Below are 27,451 nucleotides of genomic sequence, written 5' to 3' on the forward strand. Positions count from 1 at the left end.
GCTATAGCTGTTCGGGGCTGTCGAGACGGCCCCGATCAGCCAGTAATTCCGGGTCACCGGAGACCCGATTGACCCGGAATCGCCACAGATCGCTGGACTGAAGTGTCCAGCAATCTGCGGCCATCGCCGACATGGGGGGGCATAATGACCCCCCTGGCCGATATGCCGGGATGCCTGCTGAACGATTTCAGCAGGCATCCGGCTCCGGTCCCCAACTGGCTTGCGGTGGGGACCGGAATTCCCACGGGCGTATGGATACGCCCTGCGTCCTTAAGGACTCAGAATGCAGGGCGTATCCATACGCCCTGCGTCCTGAAGAGGTTAAGGTGAAAATGGATCCCTAAGGGGTTAATTATATATTTTTACAGTTCGGACATTTACGCATGCGGCGATACCACATGTTTATTTTTTTACACAGTTTATTTTTAATATGGGAAAAACGGGGTGATTCAAACTTTTACTAGGGGAGGGAGTTAAATCATCTTTATTACATTTTCTATATATTGTGACGATCCGTCTTGGGGATTAGCTCTGGGATCGTCCTGGACCACGCCACAGGATGGGTTTCTTCTCAATAAACCAGCAAACAAACACTTATAATGCAAATCTGGCACCTTGCCAGTTTTATTAGACAGGTTGCAGGGAAAGAAATAAACAAAAAGCAGGAACAAAACAAAATCCTAGACCGTCTGGTCACTGACTAAACAGATCAGCTTGTCCTGACTAACAACCGCTGAGCTTCCCTCAGCCGGTTAAACATATGTCCCCTGCAACCTTCTATTCACACTTCATGTCACTCTCTTTGAGCGCCTCATAGCTCGGGCTGTGTACTCCTCAGCAGGCTCTTACTCTTCCCTACAGCCCACATGCTGTCTCCTAGGAAGAGCCCCCATTACACTGAGTCTCCATCTCATATACACCTCCCTTCCCTCCTGCCTCATTACTTAAGAAGCAGGTGAGAGCTTCTGCAGGGTGAGCCAAGGAAATACACCCTTTCCTTGCCACACTGCCACAATATATATATATATTTTTTTGCAATGTTGTATGGGGCTTTAACATGCAATACACTGATCTCTCACATTGATCAATGCTATGCCATAGCATAGCATTGATCAGTATTATTGCCGCTTGATTGCTCCTGCCTGGATCTCGGGCACAGAGCAGTAATTCGGCGATCGGACTCTGAGGAGGCAGGTGAGGCACCCTCCTCGTGCGTCCTAGCGGATGCGGTGGTCCCGATCAGCCCGACTGAGCCTGCCGGGAATGCACTTTTGTAACTTTAGATGTGGCGATTGACTTTGATCGCCGCGTATAAAGGGATAATAGCACGCATCACCGCAATCGGAGATGCCCGCTATTAGCCACGGGTCCCGGCCGTTGTTAGAGGCCGGGCGCGACCCGCTATGATGCAGGGTCACGCCGTGACCCCGCTTTATAGAAAGGGCGCAGGCGCTGTGTCCTTAAAGGGGTACTCCGGCTCTATGACATCTTATCCCCTATCCAAAGGATAGGGGATAAGATGTCTGACCGCGGGGGTCCCCCACAATCTTGCATTCAGCACCCACCACCTCAGGGGAGCTGCACGTCGCGCTGCCAGCTCAGAATCTGCCGTGTGACAACCACGGGGCCGTAGTATCGTGACATCACGACTTTGCCCCCATATGACGTCGCGCCTCGCCCCGCAAGTCTATGGGAGGTGGCGTGACCGCCGTCTTTGCCCCCTCCCATAGACTTGCATAGCGTTAGGCGGGGCATGACGTCACAATAATCCGACCCCGTGGTAGTCACACGGCAGATTCTGAGCTGGCAGCGCGGCGTGCAGCTCCCCGAGGTGGGTGCTGAATGCAAGATTGCGGGGGTCCCCAGCGGTCAGACATCTTATCCCCTATCCTTTGGATAGGGGATAAGATGTCTTAGGGTCGGAGTACCCCTTTAAGGAGTTAAAATATAAACAAAAACAAAACATGTGTGGTATCATCCCACGTGTAAATGTCCCAGCTATAAAAATGTAATGTTACTTCAACCGCACGGTCATTGGCATGCACCAAAGTCCAGAATTGGGTATTTTTGGTCACTTTGTATACCCTATAAAATGTATAAAAAGTGATTTAAAAAGTCCCATAAAAACGAAAATGGTACCAATAAAAACTACAGATCATGGTGCAAAAAATTAGCCCTCACACATCTCTGTAAAAAAAAAAAAAAAAAAGGCATAGTGGTCAGAAGAGGACAATTTTGAGCAGGCTAATTTTTCATATGAAAAGTTAGAAAGAAGTAAAACACATCAAACCTATATAAGTTGGGTATCATTTTAATTCTACATAACTACATAATAAATATAAGGTGTCATTTTTACCAAAAAGTGCACTTCGTGGAATTGAAAGCCCCCAAAATTTACAAAATGGCATTTTTTTTTTTCAATTTTGCCCCATAAATAATTTATTTTGGTTTCACCATAGATTATGTTGAGAATTGATTGATTTCATTACCATGTAAAATTGGAAGCGCAAAAAAACAAGCTCTCATATGGGTCTAGAAGGGAAGGAGGAAAAAAAAAAAGTGCAAAAATTACAAATGGCCCGGTCCTCAAGGGGTTAAAAACTACAGCTAATGGCGCAAAAAATATACCCTAACGCAGCTCCTTATGTGGGAAAATAAAAAAAAGTTATAAAACATGGCAATGAACAGTATTTTTTTTCTTTTTCAATTTTTCAAATTATTTTTTTTTTTAAAACAAAACAAATTATCCAAGTTTGGTATCATTGCAACCATACAGACCCATACAATAAAGTTTGCATGTCAGTTTTAATGTACTGTGAACACCAAAAAAATTATTGCCCCCAAAAAATAAAAAGTTATGAGTCCTAGAAGGTGAAAAGGAAAAAAACGTGAGCCAGAAATCAAAATTTACTGGGTCACGAAGGAGTTAAAATAGTTTCACCGACCCCTATCTTCAAGGTCAGACATTTTAGCTCTCAGTGTAGCTACTTCATCTTTCAAATCACTATGAGAGAATTATGTGAAGAGGCAACGTTCCAGAATTTAACCTCAATATGATTCATTCTGTCCCCCAGATAATCCACCACCGATTTCACCATGAGTGGCTGCATGTCCAGCAATAGAAACTTACGCTGTATAAGTATGTCCTTCATAGCAGAATCTATTAAAATGACATTAGCCACCAGTAGGAAAAGAAGGGCATCTTCTCCAGTATCGGTGGATGATGCCAGGTCATCACGCGGTGAGTATGTCCTGGCTGACAGAGAATCCCAGCATGGCCATTGCTGTAACGGCCACAAAATGGCGATAGCACCTCTGTGGAGACTCCAGCTCGTGTGGAGGAAGAAGAGCTCTGGACTGGTGAGCACGGTCGGGTGCCACTTCTCTATTCGGTTAGCAGGGCAGATGCGGGTCTGAGCTAGAACATCTCAGAGTCTACGTGGAGGAGACAGTATTAGCGTCTGTCCTCACAGCAGGTGCCAACTTAGGACTCGTATGTCTCCTTAGAGAAGTAGAATTTTGTCTACTTGGCAGGCTTCTTTTTATCTTCCAGGCATATAAAACAGTGTTCTCCTCCAGTGGAGGTGGGAAATTTAGGTGCTGAATGCTTGAAAAGTAGCTTTTTTTACGGTGCATGGGACCAAAGCTCTGGCTTCATGCAGCTCTGCAGCCAGACCACACCCCTCTGCATCAAGTGTTCTTGAATGTTTATACACACATATATATATATATATATATATATATATATATCAAGGGAACTACAAGTGACAGCAAATGCAGATTTACATAAGAGCTACGAACTGACAGCAGTTAGCTGTCAGAGCCAAAGAACCTCAACAGAGGGGGTTCGTGAGTATACAGTGGCTAAGTATTTCCTTCTACAGCTATAGATTATCAAGTTCCACGGAGGGAAACCTGACAATCTGTAGCCATAGAAAGAGATATCGAATGAGTTACTCCCAGTATACCATTGTCTGTTCAAGGGTTTGATATCTATGCAGACACTGAAAGAAGATACTTAACTATTTTTCTGGATAACAGACACAGCTCCTGTATGTGAATAATGGATTATTGTACTGCATGTTCTATTGGATATAACAGATTTTTGCAATGTGGATTGAAATTGATCTATTATAATTTTTCATAGGTTTATACTCTGTTTTATAACTTTTTGCTATACAAAATGAGATTGTCCCGTGCAGGAACCTAGGCACAGATTTTACAATGTGTGTCAATTTGAAAAGTGACTTTTCAGAAAATCGACAAAAAAATTAGATGTATACATTAAGTAAAATTTTATGCCTGGATTTTGGGGCTTTAGCATACAGAAATGGACCCCATTTCCATCCAAGAGTTTAAACAAGCACCTTAATCTAGGTAGGGATGGATTGTGAAGATTACCTAAATGGGTCATAGTCTGATTCTCTGAGAACCCCTCTCGAGTGTGCCCCAAAAAAATGAGTCAGTGGTCTGATGAAAAGCAAGGTTAGTGCGGAACATGTGTGACCTGCATTGAAGTTTTGTTTGTAGGCATCCACTTTGCCATTGATGCATTTATGTCTGCACCTTAAATAAAGAAACACTTTGTACCTGCATCAAGAGCGGTGGGTATTGCCCATTTGTTCTCCTGTTATGGACTTTGCAAGCTGTTTATACTGAACAGAGGTGCTTTCTCCTATGTAATAGTGTAAAGTGGTCAAACCAGGAGTACTGCTTTACATGTGGGATGGTGATTAACCCCTGCAAGACCCACATGAATGTGTTGGAATCTGTGTAGAACTGACCACTGATTTCTCCGTGAACTGCAAATTAAAAAACCTCCAAAGTAGGTGAACCTTTAAAATGTAGTAATCTTTGGAAGGTAGTCAGGCCAATGCTACAAAATACTGGTAACAGGGGGAGGGAGGAGTCTTCCTTTTGCCACAAGGAACGCTAATGGCCTAGTAGGTAAACCCTGTGAAAGTAGGGGTTGAGAAAAACAGTTTCAGGCCTGATAGTGGTGACATTGTAAATAAACTATAGTAATGAGGGAATTTGTAACACTTGTTATAAAGCGGTCCATATCTGACTATAGGAGGTGGTGTTTAAAGGGAGATCATCATTTGGGCAAGTTAGCCTGTACCCACAGGATAGGGGATAACTTACAGATTGGTGAGGGTCTGACCGATGTGACCCTGGCAAATCTCAAGAATGTAAAATAGTAGCCCTGGATAAACTAAATAGGCCACACATATGCAGCAATGTTCAGAAGGCCAAAGACAATAAAGGAAGCTGTGGCATTCTGAGTGCATTCAGAATGCCATAAGCATGATACGTCTGTCTGCGGCTGGCGATGCACGTGGATCGCCAGCCGCAGACGGACGTATCATGCTTATGGCATTCTGATATGGGGTAACTATACATGGATAATGGCTGGACATCTTTTGGACAGACTGTGGTTATGTGGACATCATAGAGGTTGCTTTTTTACCTAGGTGGTATTATTATCTGAATACTTTATCTATAAAAATTTGGAGGGTCGTATAGGATCCTGGTGATTGGACAATTGTTGTCCGGAGCTATCTGTATTAAAGAAGCAACTATTATCAGGTCATTTTTTTCAGGGGGCCATCTGTTAAGCCTTTCTCTCTTTTTGTGGAGGAGCCCTTATCTTAGGGTCCTCACTCTATCAGTGACCTTGTGTCTTGCCATCCAACTACCTAGAGGTCGTTGCACCAGTCGGAGGATATTCAAATGAAGCCACAAATAAGCCTTGTCATCGTTTGTCTGCATTCATGTGCTTTGTACTGTATACATGTCTGCTTTGATGTATTATAAATATGTATAGGCCTTATTGTCCTCCCATCTTCTGTGTATTAAGTTGTGCCATTGTCCATGTGTCGCACGCTATCTATATATATATTGTTCCTCCATATCTCTGTGCTTATTAGGTATATATTTTTATACTGTTGTTGTCATCCCCTGATGAACCGTTGTATATCATAAGATACACGGGGAAACGCGTTGGGATATACAGTTGTTCATCATAGGAGAACTTTTTCTTTCTTTTGTATTGATACTAATTATTTATAATATTGTTATTGGTTTTTTTTAATGAGGATTTAATAAAATTGCAAATTTTTAGCTACATGGTTTAGTGTTATTCTGGTAGAAAATAGCTATAGGACACTATTGTGTCCAACTGTCAGTGATATTGTTATACCTGTAATCCCACTGAAGAACACTATGGTTAACCACTCCTCCTGATGGAAATTTTTTTTTATCTGAATAGCAAAATATACACCATAAAAATGACACCACAGTCACATTTGGGATTTATTAGAGTGGATGTTGCATACAGCATATAGGGGAGAGTCTAGTATCACAAGATGGAAGACACTACATGGATCAGTTGCTTAAAAAACAAACAAACATGAAAGAAATAATGCAGGAAATAAAGTAAAAATATTTTGGTAAACTGTGGTTACAACTGACATTACTGTTAAAAACTTGGGGAACAATGTCTCTTCCCTTGCATATGGCTCTGCTAAGCTTTCCTGTAGTGTGTCAGGGAAGGGAATTACAAGGTGCAAAATTGAAAGTCAGAAAAATACAGCAAGATGGTCTATGGACAACAATTGTAATGTCACACAACTGGCATATAACACAAGAAAAGTCCATGAAATACTTGGTTGTGAAGTTCCTTGTTGTGTAGTTGGTTGATGATCACAATCCCTTCTCAATTTAAGATCCTGACAATGTAATGCGGAGGTAAAGAATTGGATAATCTAAAATACATTATTGTTTTTCTCAATACATTTTAGAACTACTCTATTAAAAAAAGGCAAGTAACACCTTCCAGTCTAACAAGTATGGTAGAAATGAGCAGCTATGAAGTATTTCACACTCATCCTGGAGTAGCAAAATCTGTTCCCTAAGGTGTATTTGTCTGGCATTTCATAGCAGTAACACTTTAAAGCATAGTGATTTTTGTTCTCCCCCACTGGATTGACAAAGAAGGTTGTTTGCATCCAGGACACATACATTACAAAGGTACACTAGATTCTTAGGATATCTATGCTGCAGAACATCAGACAATAATCTGGTGCAGAGTGAAATCTGTTATGCTTCAAATTCTAGTCCTAAGCCCAGTTTGTGACCTCCTGCATTGATGTTCTTGCCATCGAGTAGCGTGGATAATGTTAATTTGATACCTAGGAAAAAATATATATAGATTATTTCTAAGATTCAAAACAAAAGGTTAAATAAGGTAGTATCCTTCTCTGGCTTACTTAGAAAGTTCTAACTAGATTTTTGCACAGTGAAGACTGGTCAATCATAGTTAGCCAAGAGGAGGAGACCAGTGAAAAACAACGCAGCATACACCGCAAATAACTGGCTGCAACTCAGTGTTAAAAGGGTAAGTCCGAGAATAAAAGTGATCACCTTTCCACAGGATAGGGATGGCTAGCTAATCAGTTATTAAAGGGAAACTCCGGTACTAGACATCTTATCCCCTATCCATAGGATAAGGAATAAAGGTTTGATGATCTGCCTGGCATCCCCGAAAATCCGCATGCACGGAGCAATCTTCGCTCGGTGACTGATTACCGTCGACCACAGCCTGAAGCGGTGGTCAATACGCCCCCTATATATATCTCTATGGGAGATTCAGAGATACATTATGTATCTCAGTCTCTCCCATAGATATGAATGGAGGGGGTTGTCGAACACGGCGGCTCCGAAGTCTAGCACAGCCAGCATTCTAAACGTAAATGTTTAGAATGTTAGGGTGCTGGGCCGGAGATTGTGGGGGTCCCAGTGGCAGGGCCACCTGCGATCAAATATCTTATCCCCCATTATGTGGATAACGGATAAGATGTCTGATACCGGCTTGAGCTCCCCTTTAATAGCCAAATGTAGTACTTGTGTATTGTTGAAAATGCCATATAGAGTGAATGGGGCTACAGGTTCAGTATGCACATTGTGCCATTCGCCCTATTATTAGCTAGTTATCGCCAGTCTTATAGAAAAGTGCTAACTTTTGTTCTTTGGATAACCTCTTTAAATATATGCTTCTATAACAGTGAGGGTTAACGTGGCTGTTAACAGTCCATCATGACAACTGCAATTCGGTTGTCTTCCTACTTTTCAAGGTAAGTTAAAGGAAATCTGTCATCAGTGTCACCTGCAGTAAACTGAAACAAATAAGTACCAAAAGAAGAAACCGGCCCGGTTTCGTAACGCGTAGTACGTCTTTTTGGTAAACCTTTTTAAAAGTATTTTTTAAAGTGTTTTTTGGACTACCTCATAGGCAGCGCCCTGTATTAATCCGTTGGAGAGTGGTGTGTGATATTGTGACCTGTAGTAAACTGTCAGTAGAGACAGGTAGTGCAGGTGACACTGATGACTACGAAACTTACCTTGTCCCGTTCTGTGCTGTGGTTCTCCGGCTATCCTCTTCATTATCTTCAGAGTCAGGCCCGACTTGGAGAATGGGCGGAGCTTAGTGATGTCACTGCTGCTGTTTGCTAGCAGCAGAACCCAGCAGAGAGCAACAGCTGTGACATCCCTAAGTTCCGCCCATGCTCCAAGTCCAGAGCTGAAGATACCGAAGAGGATGGCCGGAGAACCACAGCACGAAACTAACCACAGCACGAAACTGGACCAGGTAAGTATCGTTGTCATCAGTGTCACCTGCACTACCTGTCTGTACCGGTAGGTAGGTTAGTGCAGGTGACACTGATGACAGATTTCCTTTAAAATGTATTAGCTTAAAATCAGCCGCCACTGCAGTTTTTGAGCCAAAGCCAGAAGTGGATCCGGGGGGAAAAAGTATAAATCCATTCTTTATATTTTCCATTCTTTTTGAACCCACTTATAGCTTCGGCTCAGTGGCAGCTTTTCCAAAAAACTGCCAAGTGGAAACCCAGGTTTATGTGGGGGGGGGGGGGCTTTGATTTCTATCAATGTGTTGATACAATGGCCCTGATTTACTAAGAGTGGAGTGTTTATTCTTGAGTGATTTCAATATCATTTGTATTTTTTTTAGGCTTATTTACTATTCTGTCGCACATGTCTGTTATTTTTCTGTTGCAGGGTTTTTTGTGTCGCACTAGACAATTGTGCCGCACAAACTCCCAGCTAAAGAAATTAGTTGTGTGAGTCAAAATGGTTTAGACTTGTTTGTTTAAAAATGTTTCCATGAATCAAAAGTATTCATTCATTCAATGTTTTTCAAACATTACAACAATTACCGGCGCCGCTGCCCCGTTGCCTCCCCCCATCCCCGGTGGCATAATTACCTGAGTCGGGTCCGCGCTGCTGCAGGCCTCCGTCGTGCGTCCCCAGCGTCGTTGCTATGCACGGCGCGGCTCACTGACGTCATGCGCCGCGCCGTTCAGCGCATAGCAACGACGCCGGGGACGCACGACGGAGGCCTGCAGCAGCGCGGACCCGACTCAGGTAATTATGCCACCGGGGATGGGGGGAGGCAACGGGGCAGCGGTGCCGGCAATGGGTGCCGCTGCCCCTTCTCTCCCCCTGGCTGTCGGCGCCGCTTCTCTCCCCCTGGCTATCGGCGCCGGCACCGATAGTCAGGGGGACAGAACGGGCAGCGGCGCCGATAACCAGGGGGTGAGAAGGGCCGACAGCAGCGCTCTAGACCCCAGGAAAGGCAGGGGGAGAGAAGCGGGCAGCGACGGCCTCTTTCCCTCTGCCTTTCCTGGGGGTGTATCGGCGTATAACACGCACACAGATTTTAGGCTAAAAATTTTAGCCTAAAAAATGCGTGTTATACGCCGATAAATACGATATCTTTGTTTATCAGCTTGGGTGTTAAATTGATTTAAACCTAATATTGCAAATGTGTTAAAAAGAAAAAAAATACATAAACATTAACTATCACAAAAGCATTCACTATTTTATTCATAAGTGGTGAACTGTACAAAATGTTTTCAGGTTATAAAACAAGTTACTTTCACAAAAAACACAATGGCAAACAGTCCCTTGTTAGAAATCACTCCATTTTTGGGATTTCACTTGGCTTCTTGGCTGTTGGTTATTGTGTGAGGCAAACTCACACTTTTTCTCGAGTGATTTTGGAAGTACTCAGAGTATTTTTTGTTTTTTGTCGGTAAGACGCCCATTTTTGTATAAAACACGCCCATTTCAGAGTGAAAAGAAAACATTTGGAAGTGTTTTCTAAAGTGTCGGTTGTGCGACTAAAATTTGGTCGCATAGTCGCACAGACGTTGCGACTAAAATTTAGGCGCAATAACCGAGAAAAAGAGTCGGTTGGACTTTAGTAAATGAGGGCCACTGTGTGCCATCATTTAGTAAATGAGGACCACTCCTGCCTTTTTTTTCCGCTGTCCTTTTGGCTTGTTTGCACCCTATTTGATAAGTTTTGCATAAATAAAAAATCTCCTAAGAACTTGCTGTGTATGTTTTTTTTTTTTTTTTATAAATCAGTTTTCCTGCAATTTTCTGTATATTGTAGCAAAAACTATAGCAATTTTGCTGCAAATGTTATGAAAATGCTGTAAACAAAACAATTTATGAAACTTAAAACAAAAGGCATATTTGCATGGATTTGGTGAAGGTTGTTGCAAAACTGAAATTAGGAAGGTACAGGATCTTTTGTCATAATCATGGTCCTGCAACAGTACTTGAGGGTTGAAACTGGTGCTGTAAATGTGTTTATAGTGTAAACTGTGTGTATAATGTACATATACTCTATATTGTGTCTCAAGAGTGAGACCCGGGCGATCTGTCCTTAGTGGAGGTACTATTGCTCCCAACATAAAGCACACTCTGTTCCATGCTGAGAGTAGTAGTAGGAACAAAATAATGTGCAGACATATAGTTTAAAAAACATTACACTGCACTGATTTTACATTAAACTAATTAAAGGCTTTAAATACATTATTAAATGCATTATTAATAAATAAAAAAAACTAAAAATAGAAGAATACATTTTAATTTAAAAATCACATGGATCCCTTAGCCATTTTTAATATTGTCAGTTGCATTTTTCAGTCCCTGCCCACTCACACAAATGGTTCCCTGCTCGCCAAAAAAAAAAATAGAACAAATAATTTATAATTTGTTCTAAAAAACATTTAGTTCCCTACAATTTTCCCATCCCTACTGTATCTTTTTTTTTTTGGAACCCAACAAAATCCGTAAAAAATGCCCCCAGGGAAACTGCCAAAGGGGCAAAAAATTTCCAAATAATGCAAGAAAACGCCAGAAGAAAAATGCCAAAACACAGGGAAAACCTAGCCTTAATTGGGCAATGTCATGAAGTAAAAAAATTGATATGTTAGAGTACTTAAGTACTACAACATATCTCTAATATACTTTAATAAAAAAAAAAAAGTGATTTTAAACAAGTTTAAAATCACTTTTAAATTCGGCCACTAGGAGTCGCCCTCCTAGTGGCCGAATGCATTCGGCAGTGACTTCACTACTGAATTTCGACTCATTTAAGCCTGGCAATGAGTCAAAATTCAGGCACTGCGGTGCTCGCTCTCGTCTGTCAATCAAACAGGCGAGAGCGAGCACGCTGATAGCTGGGGCTGCGCGCATTGGCCAGCTCCACTGGCCTCGCGCGCGGCCCCGCCCCCGTTATCCGGTCCTTGTGCCCACTAGTGTCAAATGTGCCCCCCGCGAGCGCGATCGCTACTATCACCGCTAGTGGGGTCCCTGTGCCCACTAGCGGTGTCAAATGTGCCCCCGCGAGCGCTACCATCACCGCTAGCGGGGTCCCTGTGCCCACTAGCGGTGTCAAATGTGCCCCCCACGAGCGCGATCGCTACCATCTCCGCTAGCGGGGTCCCTGTGCCCACTAGCGGTGTCACAAGAATGCCAAGCGCGGCTCTGTTCCCCGTCCCTGTCAACTCTCAGGGTACGGGAACAGATTTAAAAGCCTCGCGCGCATGCGCAGTACTACGCAAATAGCGTAGGGCTAACGCCAGGCTCCTAGCGCTGCCTACGTCAGCCCTACGCTATTTGCGTAGTGCTGCGCCTGCGCAGTACTACGTTAGCCGCGCGCGAGGCTTTTAAATCTATTCCCATACCCTGAGAGCTGACAGGGACGGGGAACAGAGCCGCGCTCGGCATTCTTGTGACACCGCTAGTGGGCACAGGGACCCCGCTAGCGGTGATGGTAGCGCTTGCGGGGGGGCACATTTGATACCGCTAGTGGGCACAGGGACCCTGCTAGTGGTGATGGTAGCGATCACGCTCGCGGGAGGCATTCTTGTGACACTAGACATTAGACAATAGGGTGCCTCCAGCTGTTTCACAACTACAATTCTCAGCATGGCCTGACAGCTAATAGCAATCATGGCATGCTGGGAGTTGTAGTTGGGAAACAGCTGGAGGCACCCTATTAGATAAATAACACTCATGCATAGACGATGTGAGGGCGGAAGTAAGCGCCCAGCAAGGCATCAGTGACGTCGCGCCTGTTGGGAAGCGCTGCTTCCTGCCCTGCTTTATAGAGCAGATTTAGAAGCACTAAATCTGCTCTATTAAAGCGATTAAAAAATGTTTTGAAGCCAGGTAGGGGGTTAGGGCTAGATTACTACTAGGTAGGGACATATTAGATTATATAGTAGTTGGTGGGAGCTACCCTTTAACCCCTTAAGGACTCAGGGTTTTTCCGTTTTTGCACTTTCGTTTTTTCCTCCTTACCTTTTAAAAATCATAACCCTTTCAATTTTCCACCTAAAAATCCATATTATGGCTTATTTTTTGCGTCGCCAATTCTACTTTGTAGTGACATTAGTCATTTTACCCAAAAATGCACGGCGAAACGGAAAAAAAAATCATTGTGCGACAAAATCGAAAAAAACCCGCCATTTTGTAACTTTTGGGGGCTTCCGTTTCTACGCAGTGCATATTTCGGTAAAAATTACACCTTATCATTATTCTGTAGGTCCATACGGTTAAAATGATACCCTACTTATATAGGTTTGATTTTGTCGCACTTCTGGAAAAAATCATAACTACATGCAGGAAAATTTATACGTTTAAAAATGTCATCTTCTGACCCCTATAACTTTTTTCTTTTTCCACGTACGGGGCGGTATGAGGACTCATTTTTTGCGCCGTGATCTGAAGTTTTTATTGGTATGATTTTTGTTTTGATCTGACTTTTTAATCACTTTTTATTCATTTTTTAATGTTATAAAAAGTTACCAAAATACGCTTTTTTGGACTTTTGAATTTTTTTGCGCGTACGCCATTGAACGTATGGCTTAATTAATTATATATTTTTATAGTTCGGACATTTACGCACGCGGCGATACCACATATGTTTATTTTTATTTTTTTTTACACTGTTTTATTTTTTTTATGGGAAAAGGGGGGTGATTCAAACTTTTATTAGGGAAGGGGTTAAATGACCTTTATTAACACTTTTTTTTACTTTTTTTTGGCAGTGTTATAGGTCCCATAGGGACCTATAACACTGCACACACTGATCTCTCATCCTGATCACAGGCGTGTATTAACACGCCTGTGATCAGCATTATCGGCGCTTGACTGCTCCTGCCTGGATCTCAGGCACGGAGCAGTCATTCGTCGATCGGACACCGAGGAGGCAGGTAAGAGCCCTCCCGGTGTCCGATCAGCTGTTCGGGACGCCGCGATTTCACCGCGGCGGTCCCGAACAGCCCGACTGAGCAGCCGGGATACTTTCAGTTTCACTTTAGAAGCGGCGGTCAGCTTTGACCGCCGCTTCTAAAGGGTTAATACCGCACATCGCCGCGATCGGCGATGTGTGGTATTAGCCGCGGTTCCCGGCCGTTGATTAGCGCCGGGATCCACGCGATATGATGCGGGATCGCGGCGCGATCCCACTTCATATCGCGGGAGCCGGCGCAGGACGTAAATATACGTCCTGCGTCGTTAAGGGGTTAAAGGGTACCTCTCATCAAAAAAACTTTTGATATATTATAGATTAATGTATGCAGAATAACTTTACAATTGCATGTTATTAAAAAATATGCTTCTTTCTATTTAATTTTCCACTTTGAAGAAATGACCACTAGGGGTCTCCCTACCAGTCCTGGCAGCAAGCATTTCAGACTCATGCTGGAGTCCTAAACACTACGAGCTGCCAGTCTGCTTTGTTCACAAAGGAGAACACTCAGAGCTGCCAGCCTGCTTTGTTCACAGCCTGTTTGACTGTGAACAAAGCAGGCTGGCAGCTCTGAGTGTTTAGGACTCCAGCATGAGTCAGAAATGCTTGCTGACAGGACTGATCAGGAAAAATACAATAGAAAGAAGCATATTTTTCATTAACACGCTATTGGAAAGTTATTCAACATTCATTAATCTAAAATATATCAAAAGTTTATTTGATGAGAGGTACCCTTTAAGCATTACACTTAATTTGATAATATTTATCCATGAGAAATTCTTTACCTGGCTTAAGGGTTTGAGTATATCCTAATCCAATCAGACTTGAGTTATTCACTTTAGCCTGTAAGAAAATAAATAACTTATTAATACTAATCCATTAAAAAAAATTAGACACTTCGATTTAGCAGAGTAATGAAACAAATGTATTCTATACAGAGTACTCGAGGAAGTAACACTGGTTCATAACATAAACACTGTATTAGCCTACAACTAATACCATCTATTTGGTTAAACTGATGGAAAAAAAACATACATACAGGCTGAAAAAACATACACGTTAATAAAATAAAATAAAATAAATAAATAATGTTTAACCCCTTAAGGACGCAGCCCATTTTGATCTTAAGGACACTACCGTTTTTTTTTTTTTAAATCTGACCTCAATTTATGCATTAATAACTCTGGGATGCTTTTACTTATGAATTTGATTTCAAGAATGTTTTTTCGTCACACATTCTACTTTCTGTTAGTGGTAAATTGTCATCGATACTTGCATCATTTCTTGGTGAAAAATGCCAAAATTTCATGAAATTATTTTTTTTTTTTTTTGCCTTTTTCTAACTTTGAAACTCTCTGCTTGTAAGGAAAATGGACATGCCAAATAAATTATACATTGATTCACATATACAATATGTCTACTTTATGTTTGCATCATAAAGTTGACATGTTTTTACTTTTTGAAGACTTTAGAGGGCTTCAAAGTTTATAAGCAATTTCCAAACTTTCACGAAAAATTCAAAATCTGAATTTTTCAGGGACCAGTTCAGTTTGAAGTGGATTTTAGGGGCATTTCTGTAAGAAATCCCCTATAATTCACCCCATTATAGAAACTGCACTCCTCAAAGTATTCAAAATGAAATTCAGAAAGTTTGTTAACTCTTTAGGTGTTTCACAGGAATTGCAGCAAAATGGAGGAGAAAACACTTTACACTAACATGCACTTGTAGCCCCATATTTTTTCATTTTTATAAGAGGAGAAAATGTATAACCCAATTTCTCTTGAGTATGGAAATACCTCATATGTTGACATTAAGTGCTCTCTTGGCTCGCAACATTGCTCAAGAGAGAAAGAGCAACTGTGTGATTTTGGAGAGATAATTTTGCTGAAATGGCTTTTGGAGTGAATGCTGTATTTAGGAAGTCCCCAGGATTCCAGAAAAGCAAGCAAAAAAAAAAAAAAACACATGGCACACTATTTGAGAAACTACACCCCTCAAGGAACGTAACAAGGGGTACAGTGAGCCTTAACACCTCACAAGTGTTTGACTACTTTTCTTTAAATTTGGACGTGAAAATGAAAAATACCCCAAATTTTAAATTTTCACATGTGGCAATAGGCTAAAAAGCCCCCACAAAATTTGTGACCCAATTTCTCTTCAGTAAGGAAGTACCCCACATGTGGATGTAAAGTTCTCTGTGGGTGCACTAGAGGGCTCAGAAGGGAAGGAGAAACAATGGGCTTTTGGAGAGTGAATTTTGCCGAAATGTTTTTTTTTTTTTTGTGGGGGGGGGGGGGGGGGGCATGTCACGTTTAGGAAGCCCCCATGGTGCCAGAATAGTAAAAAAAAAAAATACATTGCACACTATTTTGGAAACTACACCCTTCAAGGAAGGTAACAAGGGGTACAGTGAGCCTTAACACCCCACAGGTGTTTGACGAATTTTCGTTAAAGTTGCAGGTGAAAATGAAAAATTTGTGGGCACACAACAGGGCTCATAAGAGAGCGCAATTGAGCTTTTGGAGAGAGAGCAATTGAGCTTTTTGGCTGGAATGGAAGTAGGGGGTCATGTGCGTTTACAAAGCCCCCATGGTGTCAGAACAGTGGACCCCCCACATGTGATCCCATTTTGGAAACTACATCCCTCAAGGAATGTAACAAGGGGTACAGTGAGCATTTAAACTCAACTGGCATTTGACAGATTTTTCATTTGCACAGTCCACTGTTCCAAAAATCTGTCAAATGCCAGTGGGGTGTAAATGCTCACTGCACCCCTTGTTACATACCTTGAGGGGTGTAGTTTCCAAAATTTGTGTTTATGTCAGATACACCGCAACTGTCAGCCACCCCTGTGCAAACCACCAATTTAGGACTCAAATGTACATGGTGCTCTCTCACTCATGAGCCCTGGTTATGCGCCCGAAGATCACTTTGCCTCCACATATGGGGTATTTCTGTACTCGGGAGAAATTGTGTCACGAATTTTGGGGGGGTTTTGCTCCTTATATCCCTGAAAAATCAAAGTCTGGGGCTACACCAACATGTTAGTGTAAAACAAATGTAATTCTTTACACTAACATGCTGGTGTTGCCCCATACATTTCATTTTCATAAGAGGTGAAGGGAGAAATTGTGTTACAAATTTTGGGGCTCTCTTTTTCTCCTGAATGCAGAAATACCCCATATGTGGACGCAAAGTGATCTTCGGGAGCATAACCAGGGCTCAGGAGTGAGAAAGCACCATTTGAGGCCTAAATATTATTATTATTTTTTTTTACAATAACATGCTGGTTTGGACCCAAACTTTTCTTTTTCATATGGTGATAAGGAGAAAAAGGCACCCCAAAATTTGTAACACAATTTCTCCTGAGTTCAGAAATACCCCATATGTGGCACTAAACTGTTGCCTTGAAATTCAACAGGGCTCCCCAGTGAGAGAGAGCGCCATGCGCATTTGAGGCCTAAATTAGTGATTTGCATACTCTAAGGCAATGCTTTCCAAACGGGGTGTCTCCAGCTGTTGCAAAACCACAACACCCAGCATGCCCGGACAGTGAATGGCTGTCTGTGCATTCTGGGAGTTGTTATTTTGCAACCGCTGGAGGCTTTGTTTGGGAAAAAGTGTAAGGGTGTGTGTAAATGTAGTGTTTTACTCTTTATTTTGTGTAAGTGCCGCTAAAGGGCATGCTGGGAGTTGCAGTTATGCAAAAGATGGAGGCACACTTTTTGACAGAAAAGAAGTGCCTCTAGCAGTTGCATAACTACAACTCCCAGCATGCACAGACAGCCAAAGGGCATGCTTGGAGTTGTAGATATGTGCCTCGAGCTATTGCATAACTTCAAAGCCCAACATGCCTTTTGACTGTCTATGCATGCTGGGAGTTGTAGTTATGCAACAGTTGGAGGCCCCTTTTTTTTTCCCCCGAAGCAAAGTGCGCCTCCAGCTGTTGCATAACTACAACTCCCAGGACCCTCCTAGCCGATATGCCAGGGTTTCTGCTGTTCGATAACAGCAGCCATCCCAATGTTATCACCGTGTCCGGAGACATGGTAATCACGGAACGCAGCACGTAAGTGTTGCTTAGCAGGGCCGTACATTTACGGCGCTCATCCTAAAGGGGTTAAACTTTCCTTGGTATTGGCCATTTGTTTTCATTGATTTTGGTGGCCTCATACAAGGACTCGGGGACATTTATCATTGTACTTCGAGCGTTTTTTTTTTTTTTTGCTTACAATTGGTGTATGAAATTGCAGTATGCAAAAACCTGCAAGCGACCTTTCAAAAGTCTGTTTCAGTTTTTATTTTGCACGGGTAACAAATGTATCAAGTAGGAGTGTTGCACAAAAAGTCAGCTGGCTTAAAAATCTGCATTTGGACAGCATGTTTAAAAAGTCGCACATTTTGGAGCAACTGGTTAAAAAGTTTCACCAAAAAATCGAGAGTAGAAACCTTACAAAGAGATGTACTATGTGTATTATACCCTATAATGTGCATTATGCGCTACATCATTTCATACATTTGGTGCAAGTACACATTTTGAACCCCACAAATTTAAAGTGTTTAAAAAAAAAAAAAAAAACCTTCACCTACAGCAACCTTGATACATTTCCCTCCATTATGCCTAGGCAGGGTGATTGCTCTAAACAATACCTGGATAAAGCCAGATTTCCACACAGGTTTTTTCCTGGTGTTTTTTTTTTTTTTTTTTAAAGTGCCACTGCAGTTTATGAGCCAAAGGCAGAAGTGGATCCAGTAGGAATGAGAAGTATAATTCCCCATGTCCCATTCATTTAAACCCCTTCAGGACATCCTTACTTTTCATTTTTGCACTTACGGTTTTTTCCTCCTCACCTTCTAAAAACCATAACTTTCAATTTTCCACCTACAGACCCATATGAGTGTTTGTTTTTTGCAACACCAATTTTATTTTGTAATTTCACCACAAAATCTACAGCAAAAAAAAAAAAAAAGATTTGTGGGGTAAAAAAATAAAACACACCATTTTATACCTTTTGGGGGCTTCTGATTCTATGCAGAGCACTTTTCATAAAAAATGACACTAACTTTATTCTGTAGGTCCATACTTAATGACTAACATGATACCAAATTTATATAGGTTTTATTTTGCTTTACTTCTTTTAAAAAAATTATAACTTTTTGTACGAAAATGAACATGTTTAAAAAAGCCTTTGTATGAGGGCAAATTTTTGGTGCTGTGATTTCTAGTTTTTATCGGTACCATATTTTAATATACATTTTTTGGGGGGTATACATTTACGTATACTATTTATTAAATTTTTATTTTTTTACACTTTTATACTATTTTATTGCATACACTGTTCAATGCTATGACATAGCATAGAATTGATCTGTGTAATTGGTGCTCTGCTGCTCCAGCCTGCCATGGCTGACTGGAGCTTCAGAGCAACGATCGGACGGCGAGGAGGCAGGTAAGGGCCATCCCGCCATCCTCTCAGCTGATCGGGACACTGTGGTTTAAGGAGGGGAGCGAGACAAGGGTGTACAGGTGTGATGTTCCGAGCCTAAGAAGCAGGAAGCAGAGCAGCAGCGGAGGAACGGGATGCCGGCATCGGCGCAGTGGGGGAAAGTAGGAAGGCGAGTTATAGTTTGTTTTTTTAAAGTTTTTGCAGCCTGGGCACAGTGGAAGTTAAAAGAGTTTCGCCACAGTTCTCCTTTAACATCTTAAAGATGCAGGGCATACCTGCACCCGCTCCCGCAATATAACATGGGGTCACGCGGTGACCCTGCGTCATATTGAGTCGGTCCTGGCGGCTAACGATAGCCAGGACCAGTGACTAATACCGGACATCACTGATTGCGGTGATGCCCAGTATTAACCCTTTAGACGCGGCGATCAAAGTTGATAGCCGTGTCTAAAGTTTAAAAAAAGCAGCTCAGTCGGGCTGATTGGGACCACCGAGGTGAAACTGCGGTCCTCGCGGTCGCCGATTCACTGCTCCGTGCCCGAGATCTAGGCTGGAGCAGTGGAGCCCCGATAACACTGATCAATGCTATGCTATGGCATATAGAATAATACATAAATTTAGGTGCACTACTGTGGTAGATGTAGACAGTAACATATGACTAACCCTTAAAATTATGTTAAAATTGAGACATTAGCCAGTATATCCTTATATGAAGGACATACCTCAGCCAACACCAACACTAAGGTTTCTCAAGTGGCACGGGACCTAACACTAAACCATACCAGGGTACAGTGGACAATTACAGCGGCATTAGGTCCGACTCACAGCCTGCTCTCAGTTCACTCCAGTGTGACTAAGCACACATACAGTGGGAGGAGGGAGGAAGGCTATGAGCCCCACCCAGGTAGGCTGATATGTTGCCGGTCTCACAGGTGTACCAAAATGCTGCCTATAATAGTGATTAAGGTGCATTAGATTTGGAGTTTATACACCTCCAAGTATATCGGGTGTAGGATGCCATTGTGGCACATGTATTCTGCTGCAGGCATCCCCCATTGTATGCATTTTATGCTGGGGATTGCCCTTAGCAATGGACCACAAGCGCAGGATCTGCTCCCCCAGCATAAATGTACAACTGCATTTGGCTTTGAGCATTTCCTGCCATTTGAAACCACGTATTTTTCTTGTTGTTTAAATCTTGTACTTGGAGGTGCACAAATCTAATGCGCCTTAACCGGTTGACGTCTAAGGATGAGCCGGCTCTTCCTGAGACGGCAACTGTTGTATGGCGTGGGCTCCCAACTCGAGCCCGCGTCACACCGGCGGGCTCCCAACTCAAGCCCGCGTCACACCGGCAGGCTCCCAGCCGATTCCTGTAGCCGACATGCGGCGATTGCCGCGGGAGGCTATTAACCTTTTAGATCGCCGCTGTCAAAGTTGACAAAGGTGTCTAAGGGGACATTTAAACCATCTCTGTTTGTTCTGCATGAGGAATCTAATGATTCCTCCTAAAAGTCCCCTAAGAGGACTAAAAGTTTAAAAAAATAATTAAAAAAATTAAAAATTAAAAGTTAAATAAAAAGTAAAAAAAAATAAAAATAAATAAAAAACACGCATAAACCCCTTCCTTTTTAAAAATTTAAATCACCCCCCTTTCCCCAAATTCCATATAAGAAATATGTAACCATAATAAAAATAAACCTATGTGGTATTGCCGCGTGCATAAATGTCCAAATTATAAAAATATATTGTTAATTAAACAGCACGGTCAATGGCGTACGCGCAAAAAAATTTCACCGTCCAAAATAGTGTATTTTTGGTCACTTTTTATATAATGAAAAATTTAATAAAAAGCGATCAAAAAGTCCAAGCAATACAAAAATGGTACCTCTAAAAACTTTAGATCACGGAGAAAAAATTTGCCCTCATACTGCCCCATACGCGGAAATATAAAAAAAAAGTTATAGGGGTCAGAAGATGACAATTTTAAACATATTAATTTCCGTGCCTGTAGGGTATCATTTTAATCATATGGACCTACAGAATAAAGAGGAGGTGTAATTTTTACCTGAAAAATGTAAGGTGTAGAAATGGAAGCCCCCAAAAGTTACAAATTGGTGTATTTTCTTTAATTTTGTTGCACAATTAATTATTTTTTTTTGTTTCACCATAGTAAGATTTTTGGGTAAAATGACTGATGTCATTACAAAGAAGGGGCGCAAAAAATAAGCCATCATATTGATTTTTAGGTGCAAAATTGAAAGGGTTATGATTATTTTATATCATAAAAAAAACTTAATAAAAAGCGATCAAAAAGTCCCATCAAAACAAAAATGGAACTGATAAAAACTTTAGATCATGGCGCAAAAAATTAGCCCTCATACATTTCTTGTTTGCAGAAAAATAAAAAAAGTTATAGGAGTCAGAAAAGGACATTTAATTTTAATTTTCTTGCATGTAGTTATGATTTTTTTTCCAGAAGTAAAACAAAATCAAACCTATATAAGATGGGTATTATTTTAATCGTATGGACCTAGAGAATAAAGATAATGGTCCTCATCTACTATTGCAAACCCGACATGTTTTGTCGGGTTGTGCACCAGATGCTGTCGCATTGCGCCAGAAATTCTGTCTGCGCCAGATTTAAAAAAACCCAGACTAACTCTCCATTTTGCTTAGAAAACCCGGGAAATAGGGGCGTGGTCTCCGAAAAGGTACGTGTTCCCGACATTTTCACAAACACCCAACATATTTACTAAGCTTTCCACATAAAATGTGGTGGATTTGAGCTGAGGAAAACCCGACAGATCAGAGCATGTGTAAAAAAAGCAAAATGTAGGAAAACCTTAGTAAATGCAGTGAAAAATAAATTGTAGGGAATTAAAACCCACAAAGAAACCTACACTCCACTCTTAGTAAATGATGGCGGCCAATGTGTCATTTTTTTACCGAAAAATGCACTGCGTAGAAAAGGAAGCCCCAAAAATTACAAAATGGCATTTTTTTTTTCAATTTTGTCCCACAAAAATATATATATTTTTTGGGTTTTGCCGTATATTTTTGGGTAAAATGACTGTCATTACAAAGTAGAATTGGTGGAGCAAATAAACAAGCCATCATATGGGTCTGTAGGTGCAATATTGAAAGGGTTATGATTTTTTAACCCCTTGGGGACGGAGCCCATTATAACCCTAAGGAAGGGAGCATTTTTTGCAATTCTGACCACTGATTCTATCACTTTAAGCATGAATAACTCTGGGATGCTTTTACTTTTCATTCTGATTCAGAGATTGTTTTTTCGTGACATTCTACTTTATGTTAGTGGTTTTGTTAATACTTGCATAATTTCTTGGTGAAAAATTTCCAAAACTTTATGAAAAAATAAAAAATGTAGCATTTTTCTGACTTTGAAGCTCTCTGCTTGTAATGAAAATAGACATTCCAAATAAATGATATATTCATTCACAAACGCAATATGTCTACTTTATGTTGGCATCATAAAGTTGACATGTTTTAACTTTTGGAAGACATCAGAGGGCTTCAAAGTTAAGCAGCAATTTTCTAATTTTTCACAATTTTCAAAATCGGAATTTTTCAGGTACCAGTTCTGTTTTGAAGTGGATTTGAAGGGCCTTCATATTAGAAATACCCCACAAATGACCCCAATATAAATACTGCACCCCATAAAGTATTCAAAATGACATTCAGAAAGTTTGTTAACCCTCTAGGTGTTTCACAGGAATAACAGCAAAGTGAAGGAGAAAATTAAAAATCTTCATTTTTTTTACACTCGCATGTTCTTGTAGACCCAGTTTTTGAATTTTAACAAGGGGTAATAGGAGAAAAAGCCCTCCAAAATTTGTAACCTAATTTCTCTTGAGCAAGGAAATACCTCATGTTTATGTGAAGTGCTCGGCGAGTGTAGTACAGGGGTGTGGAAATTTTATAAAAAAACTACTTGTCCACGGGACTAAAATGAAGCAAAATCTACTTGTCCCTCATGACGATCCACTTGTCCGGGCCAATTTTCGCTTTTAAGTTCAGATTTTTTCCTCCTCGCCCTATAATAGCCATAACTAGCTACTATAATGATACCTTTTAAATTTTTCAATAACATTCTCCGAACCAAAAAATATATATTAGGTGAAGTGAAATTGAAAAAGTAAAAGATAATTTTGCAGATTTGGTGGTTTTCTTTTCTACGCCATTTACCTTGTGGTTAAGATAACATGTTGTTTTGATACTTTAGGTAGCCTGATTACAGCAATACCAGATTTATATAGTTTACGTCATGTTTCACAAATTAAAAAAAAAATCTGAACTTTTTTTAATCGCCATTTTTTGACCCTGTAGCTTTATATACCAGGCTGTATGAGGGCTCATTTTTTGCGCCATAATCTGTTTTTTGTATCGGTACCATTTTGGTATTGATCTGACTTCTTAATCACTTTTTAACTTTTTATTTTCTGGGATATTATAAAAATTGCAATTCTGTGGTTTGGTATTTTTTTTTTTACATTTACTGTACGGGACACAATGTTATATTTTAATAGGTTGTACAATTACGCACAAAGCGATACCAAATATGTTTTTTTTTAATTATGTTTGCATGTTTTTATATAGGAAAAGGGGGGATTTGAACTTAACATGGAAGGGTTAATGTTTTTTTTATTAAATAAAAAAATGTTTATTAAAACTTTTTTTTTTTACACTTTATTAGACTTACAGGAGGAATCATTCCATTCCTCATACAGATAAATAGAGTTCTATTGAACTCATTGATCTGTGTGCTCTGTGATCCAATGATAGAGCCTGGTCCAGCCAGGATCTATCAATGACAGAGCCACGGGACAGCAGGGAAGCAGAAGTAAGCCCTCCGGCTACATCTATAGTGGATCGCCCCCCTGCGATCGCGCCGCCGTGGGGGGGGGGGGGGGGGGGTCGATCCACCCCACCAGGGAGCATTCACATGTCCCTTTAGATGCCACTGTCAGCTTTGACAGCAGCGATCTAAAGGGTTAGTAGCCAGCCGCGGTGATCGTCACATGCTGGCTATTAGCGGCGGTGTGAAACTTGGGCACCGCATGCTAGCTATTAGCGGCGGTGTGAAACTTGAGCCTGTGCAGACATGCGACCGCTCCTCCCCTCAGCTCTCCGAAGCTAGAGCTGGGGGGAGCTAAGGCAGAGGACGCAGGTCTGCACAGGGAGAAAGAAGCCATGCCCCCTCATCTCCCCCTCGCACGTCTGCATGGCAGAAAAAAGGCAGAGCAGGGTAGAGAGCTTCTCATCTCCCCCTGCTCTGCTTCAGAGGACGCAAGTTTCCACAGCCGGGGGCTGCAGAGTATGGAGCGGGCACGAGTCGGCAGCCTGCTCCATACAGACTGCAGAGCGCCGCCGAGCTTGTCAGGTCCGGCCCTGCCTGCCCGAAGCCGGGCTAAGGGCCGGAAAAATTCACCTGCCCGGCGCCCGGAACTGCATGGCATACTATTTTGGAAACTACACCCCTCAAGGCACGTAACAAGGGGTCCAGTGAGCCTTAACAACCCACAGGTGTTTGACAACTTTTTGTTAAAGTCGGATGTGTAAATGGAAAAAAAAAAAAAAAAATTCACTTAAGTGCAGTATTCCCCCCCCCAATTTACCATGTTTACAAAGGGTAATAGGAGAAAATGCCCCCCAAAATTTGTAACCCCATTTCTTCTGAGTATGGAAATACCCCATGTTAGGACGTAAAATGCTCTGCGGGCGCACTACAATGCTCAGAAGAGAAAGAGTCACATTTTGCTGAAATGGATTTTGGGAGGGGGGGGGGGGGGGGCGTGCATGTTACATTTATGGTGCCAGAACAGTAAAAAAATATGAAAAGAAAAAAAGAAAAAAGAAAACACATGGCCTACTATTTTGGAAACTACACCCCTCAAGGAATGTAACAAGGGGTTAAGTGAGCCTTGACACCCCACAGGTGTTTGACGACTTTTTGTTAAAGTCAGATGTGTAAATAAAAAAAAAATTTTTTTCACTAAAATGCTGTTTTCCCCCCCCAAATTTTACACTTTTACAAGGGGTAATAGGAGAAAATAACCCCAAAATTTGTAATCTCATCTCTTCTGAGTATGGAAATACCCCATGTGTGGACATCAAGTGCTCTGCTGGCGCACTAAAATGCTCAGAAGAGTAGGACCGACATTGGGCTTTTGGAGACAGAATTTGTTTGGAATGGAAGTCAGGGGCCATGTGCGTTTACAAAGCCCCCCGTGGTGCCAGAACAGTGAGCCCCCCCCACGTGACCCCATTTTGGAAACTACACACCTTACAGAATTTAATAAGGGGTGCAGTGAGCATTTACACCCCACTGGTGTTTGACAGATCTTTGGAACAGTGGGCTGTGCAAATTAAAAATTACATTTTTCATTTTCATGGACCACTGTTCCAAAAATCTGTCAGACACCTGTGGGGCATAAATGCTCACTGCACCCCTTATGACATTCGATGAGGGGTGTAGCTTCCAAAATGGGGTCACATGTGGGGGGGGGGGGGGTCCATTGTTCTGAAACTATGGGGGCTTTTTAAACACACGAGGCCTTCAATTCCGGACAAATTTTCTCTCCAAAATCCCAATGGCGCTCCTTCTCTTCTGAGCATTGTAGTGCACCCGCAGAGCATTTTACATCCACATATGGGGTATGTTCTTACTCAGAAGAAATGGGGTTGCACATTTTGGGGGGATTTTTTTCCTATTTTCCCTTGTGAAAATGAAAAATTTAGGGTAACACCAGCATTTTAGTGAAAAAAAATAAAAATTTCCCATCCAACTTTAACGAATATTCGTCAAACACCTGTGGGGTGTTAAGGCACACTATACCCCTTGTTATGTTCCGTGAGGGGTGTATTTTCCAAAATGGGGTCACATGTGGGTATTTTATTTTTTTGCATTTATGTCAGAACCGCTGTAAAATCAGCCACCCCTGTGCAAATCACCAATTTAGGCCTCGACTGTACATAGGGGATAATTGTATTATTAGGGGATAATTGTATTATAAGTGATAGCCAGCATGGGTTTACTAAGGATAGAAGTTGTCAAACCAATCTAATTTGCTTTTATGAAGAGGTGAGTAGAAGCCTTGACAGAGGAATGGCTGTGGATATAGTGTTTCTGGATTTTGCTAAAGCATTTGATACTGTCCCTCATAGACGTCTGACAGGTAAGCTAAGGTCTTTGGGTTTGGAAATTTTAGTTTGTAACTGGATTGAACACTGGCTCATGGATCGTACCCAGAGAGTGGTGGTCAATGATTCGTACTCTGATTGGTCCCCGGTTATTAGTGGTGTACCCCAAGGTTCAGTACTGGGACCGCTGTTGTTTAATTTATTTATCAATGATATAGAGGATGGTATTAACAGCTTTGTTTCTATCTTTGCAGATGACACCAAGCTTTGTAGCACAGTACAGTCTATAGAGGATGTGCATAAGTTACAAGATGACTTGGATAGATTAAGTGTCTGGGCATCCACTTGGCAAATGAGGTTCAATGTGGATAAATGTAAAGTTATGCATCTGGGTACTAATAACCTGCATGCATCGTATGTCTTAGGGGGGATTAAACTGGCAGAGTCACTGGTAGAGAAGGATCTGGGTGTACTTGTAGATCACAGACTACAGAATAGCATGCAATGTCAGGCTGCTGCTTCCAAAGCCGGCAGGATATTGTCGTCATGTATCAAAAGAGGCATGGACTCAAGGGACAGGGACATAATACTCCCCCTTTATAAATCATTGGTACGGCCTCACCTGGAATATGCTGTTCAGTTTTGGGCACCTGTCCATAAAAGGGACACTGCGGAGTTGGAAAGGGTGCAGAGACGCGCGACTAAACTAATATGGGGCATGGAACATCTTAGCTATGAGGAGCGATTAAAGGAGTTACAATTGTTTAGTCTTGAGAAGAGACGTTTAAGGGGGGATATGATAAACGTATATAAGTATATTAATGGCCCATACAAAAAATATGGAGAAAAACTGTTCCAGGTTAAACCCCCCCAAAGGACGAGGGGGCACTCCCTCCGTCTGGAGAAGAAAAAGTTTAGTCTCAAGGGGCGACACGCCTTCTTTACCGTGAGGACTGTGAATTTATGGAACGGTCTGCCTCAGGAACTGGTCACAGCTGGAACAATTTACAGCTTTAAAACAGGATTGGATACATTCCTGGAACAAAATAACATTAATGCTTATGAAGAAATATAAAATCTCATCCCTTCCCAATATCGCGCCACACCCCTACCCCTTAATTCCCTGGTTGAACTTGATGGACATATGTCTTTTTTCGACCGTACTAACTATGTAACTATGTAACTATATATAGCGTGCTCTCA

General features: G+C 41.6%; 1 protein-coding gene across 2 annotated transcripts in view; it reads right to left on the reverse strand.

The window, feature by feature from the left end:
* Positions 1-6,302: 6,302 nt before the first annotated feature.
* Positions 6,303-27,451, reverse strand: part of VDAC1 (voltage dependent anion channel 1) — a 173,780-nt gene continuing 152,631 nt past the window's right edge. For both annotated transcript variants that reach the window (XM_056516604.1, XM_056516605.1), the window contains exons 8-9: positions 14,419-14,476; positions 6,303-7,193 (exon numbers count right to left, since the gene is read on the reverse strand). In XM_056516604.1, coding sequence (XP_056372579.1) covers positions 7,102-7,193; positions 14,419-14,476 — 150 coding nt within the window. In that variant the 3' untranslated portion in view covers positions 6,303-7,101. The remainder of the gene's footprint in view (positions 7,194-14,418; positions 14,477-27,451) is intronic.

The sequence above is a fragment of the Hyla sarda genome, chromosome 4 (assembly GCF_029499605.1).
Source record: "Hyla sarda isolate aHylSar1 chromosome 4, aHylSar1.hap1, whole genome shotgun sequence".
In the NCBI taxonomy this organism is placed as follows: domain Eukaryota; kingdom Metazoa; phylum Chordata; class Amphibia; order Anura; family Hylidae; genus Hyla; species Hyla sarda.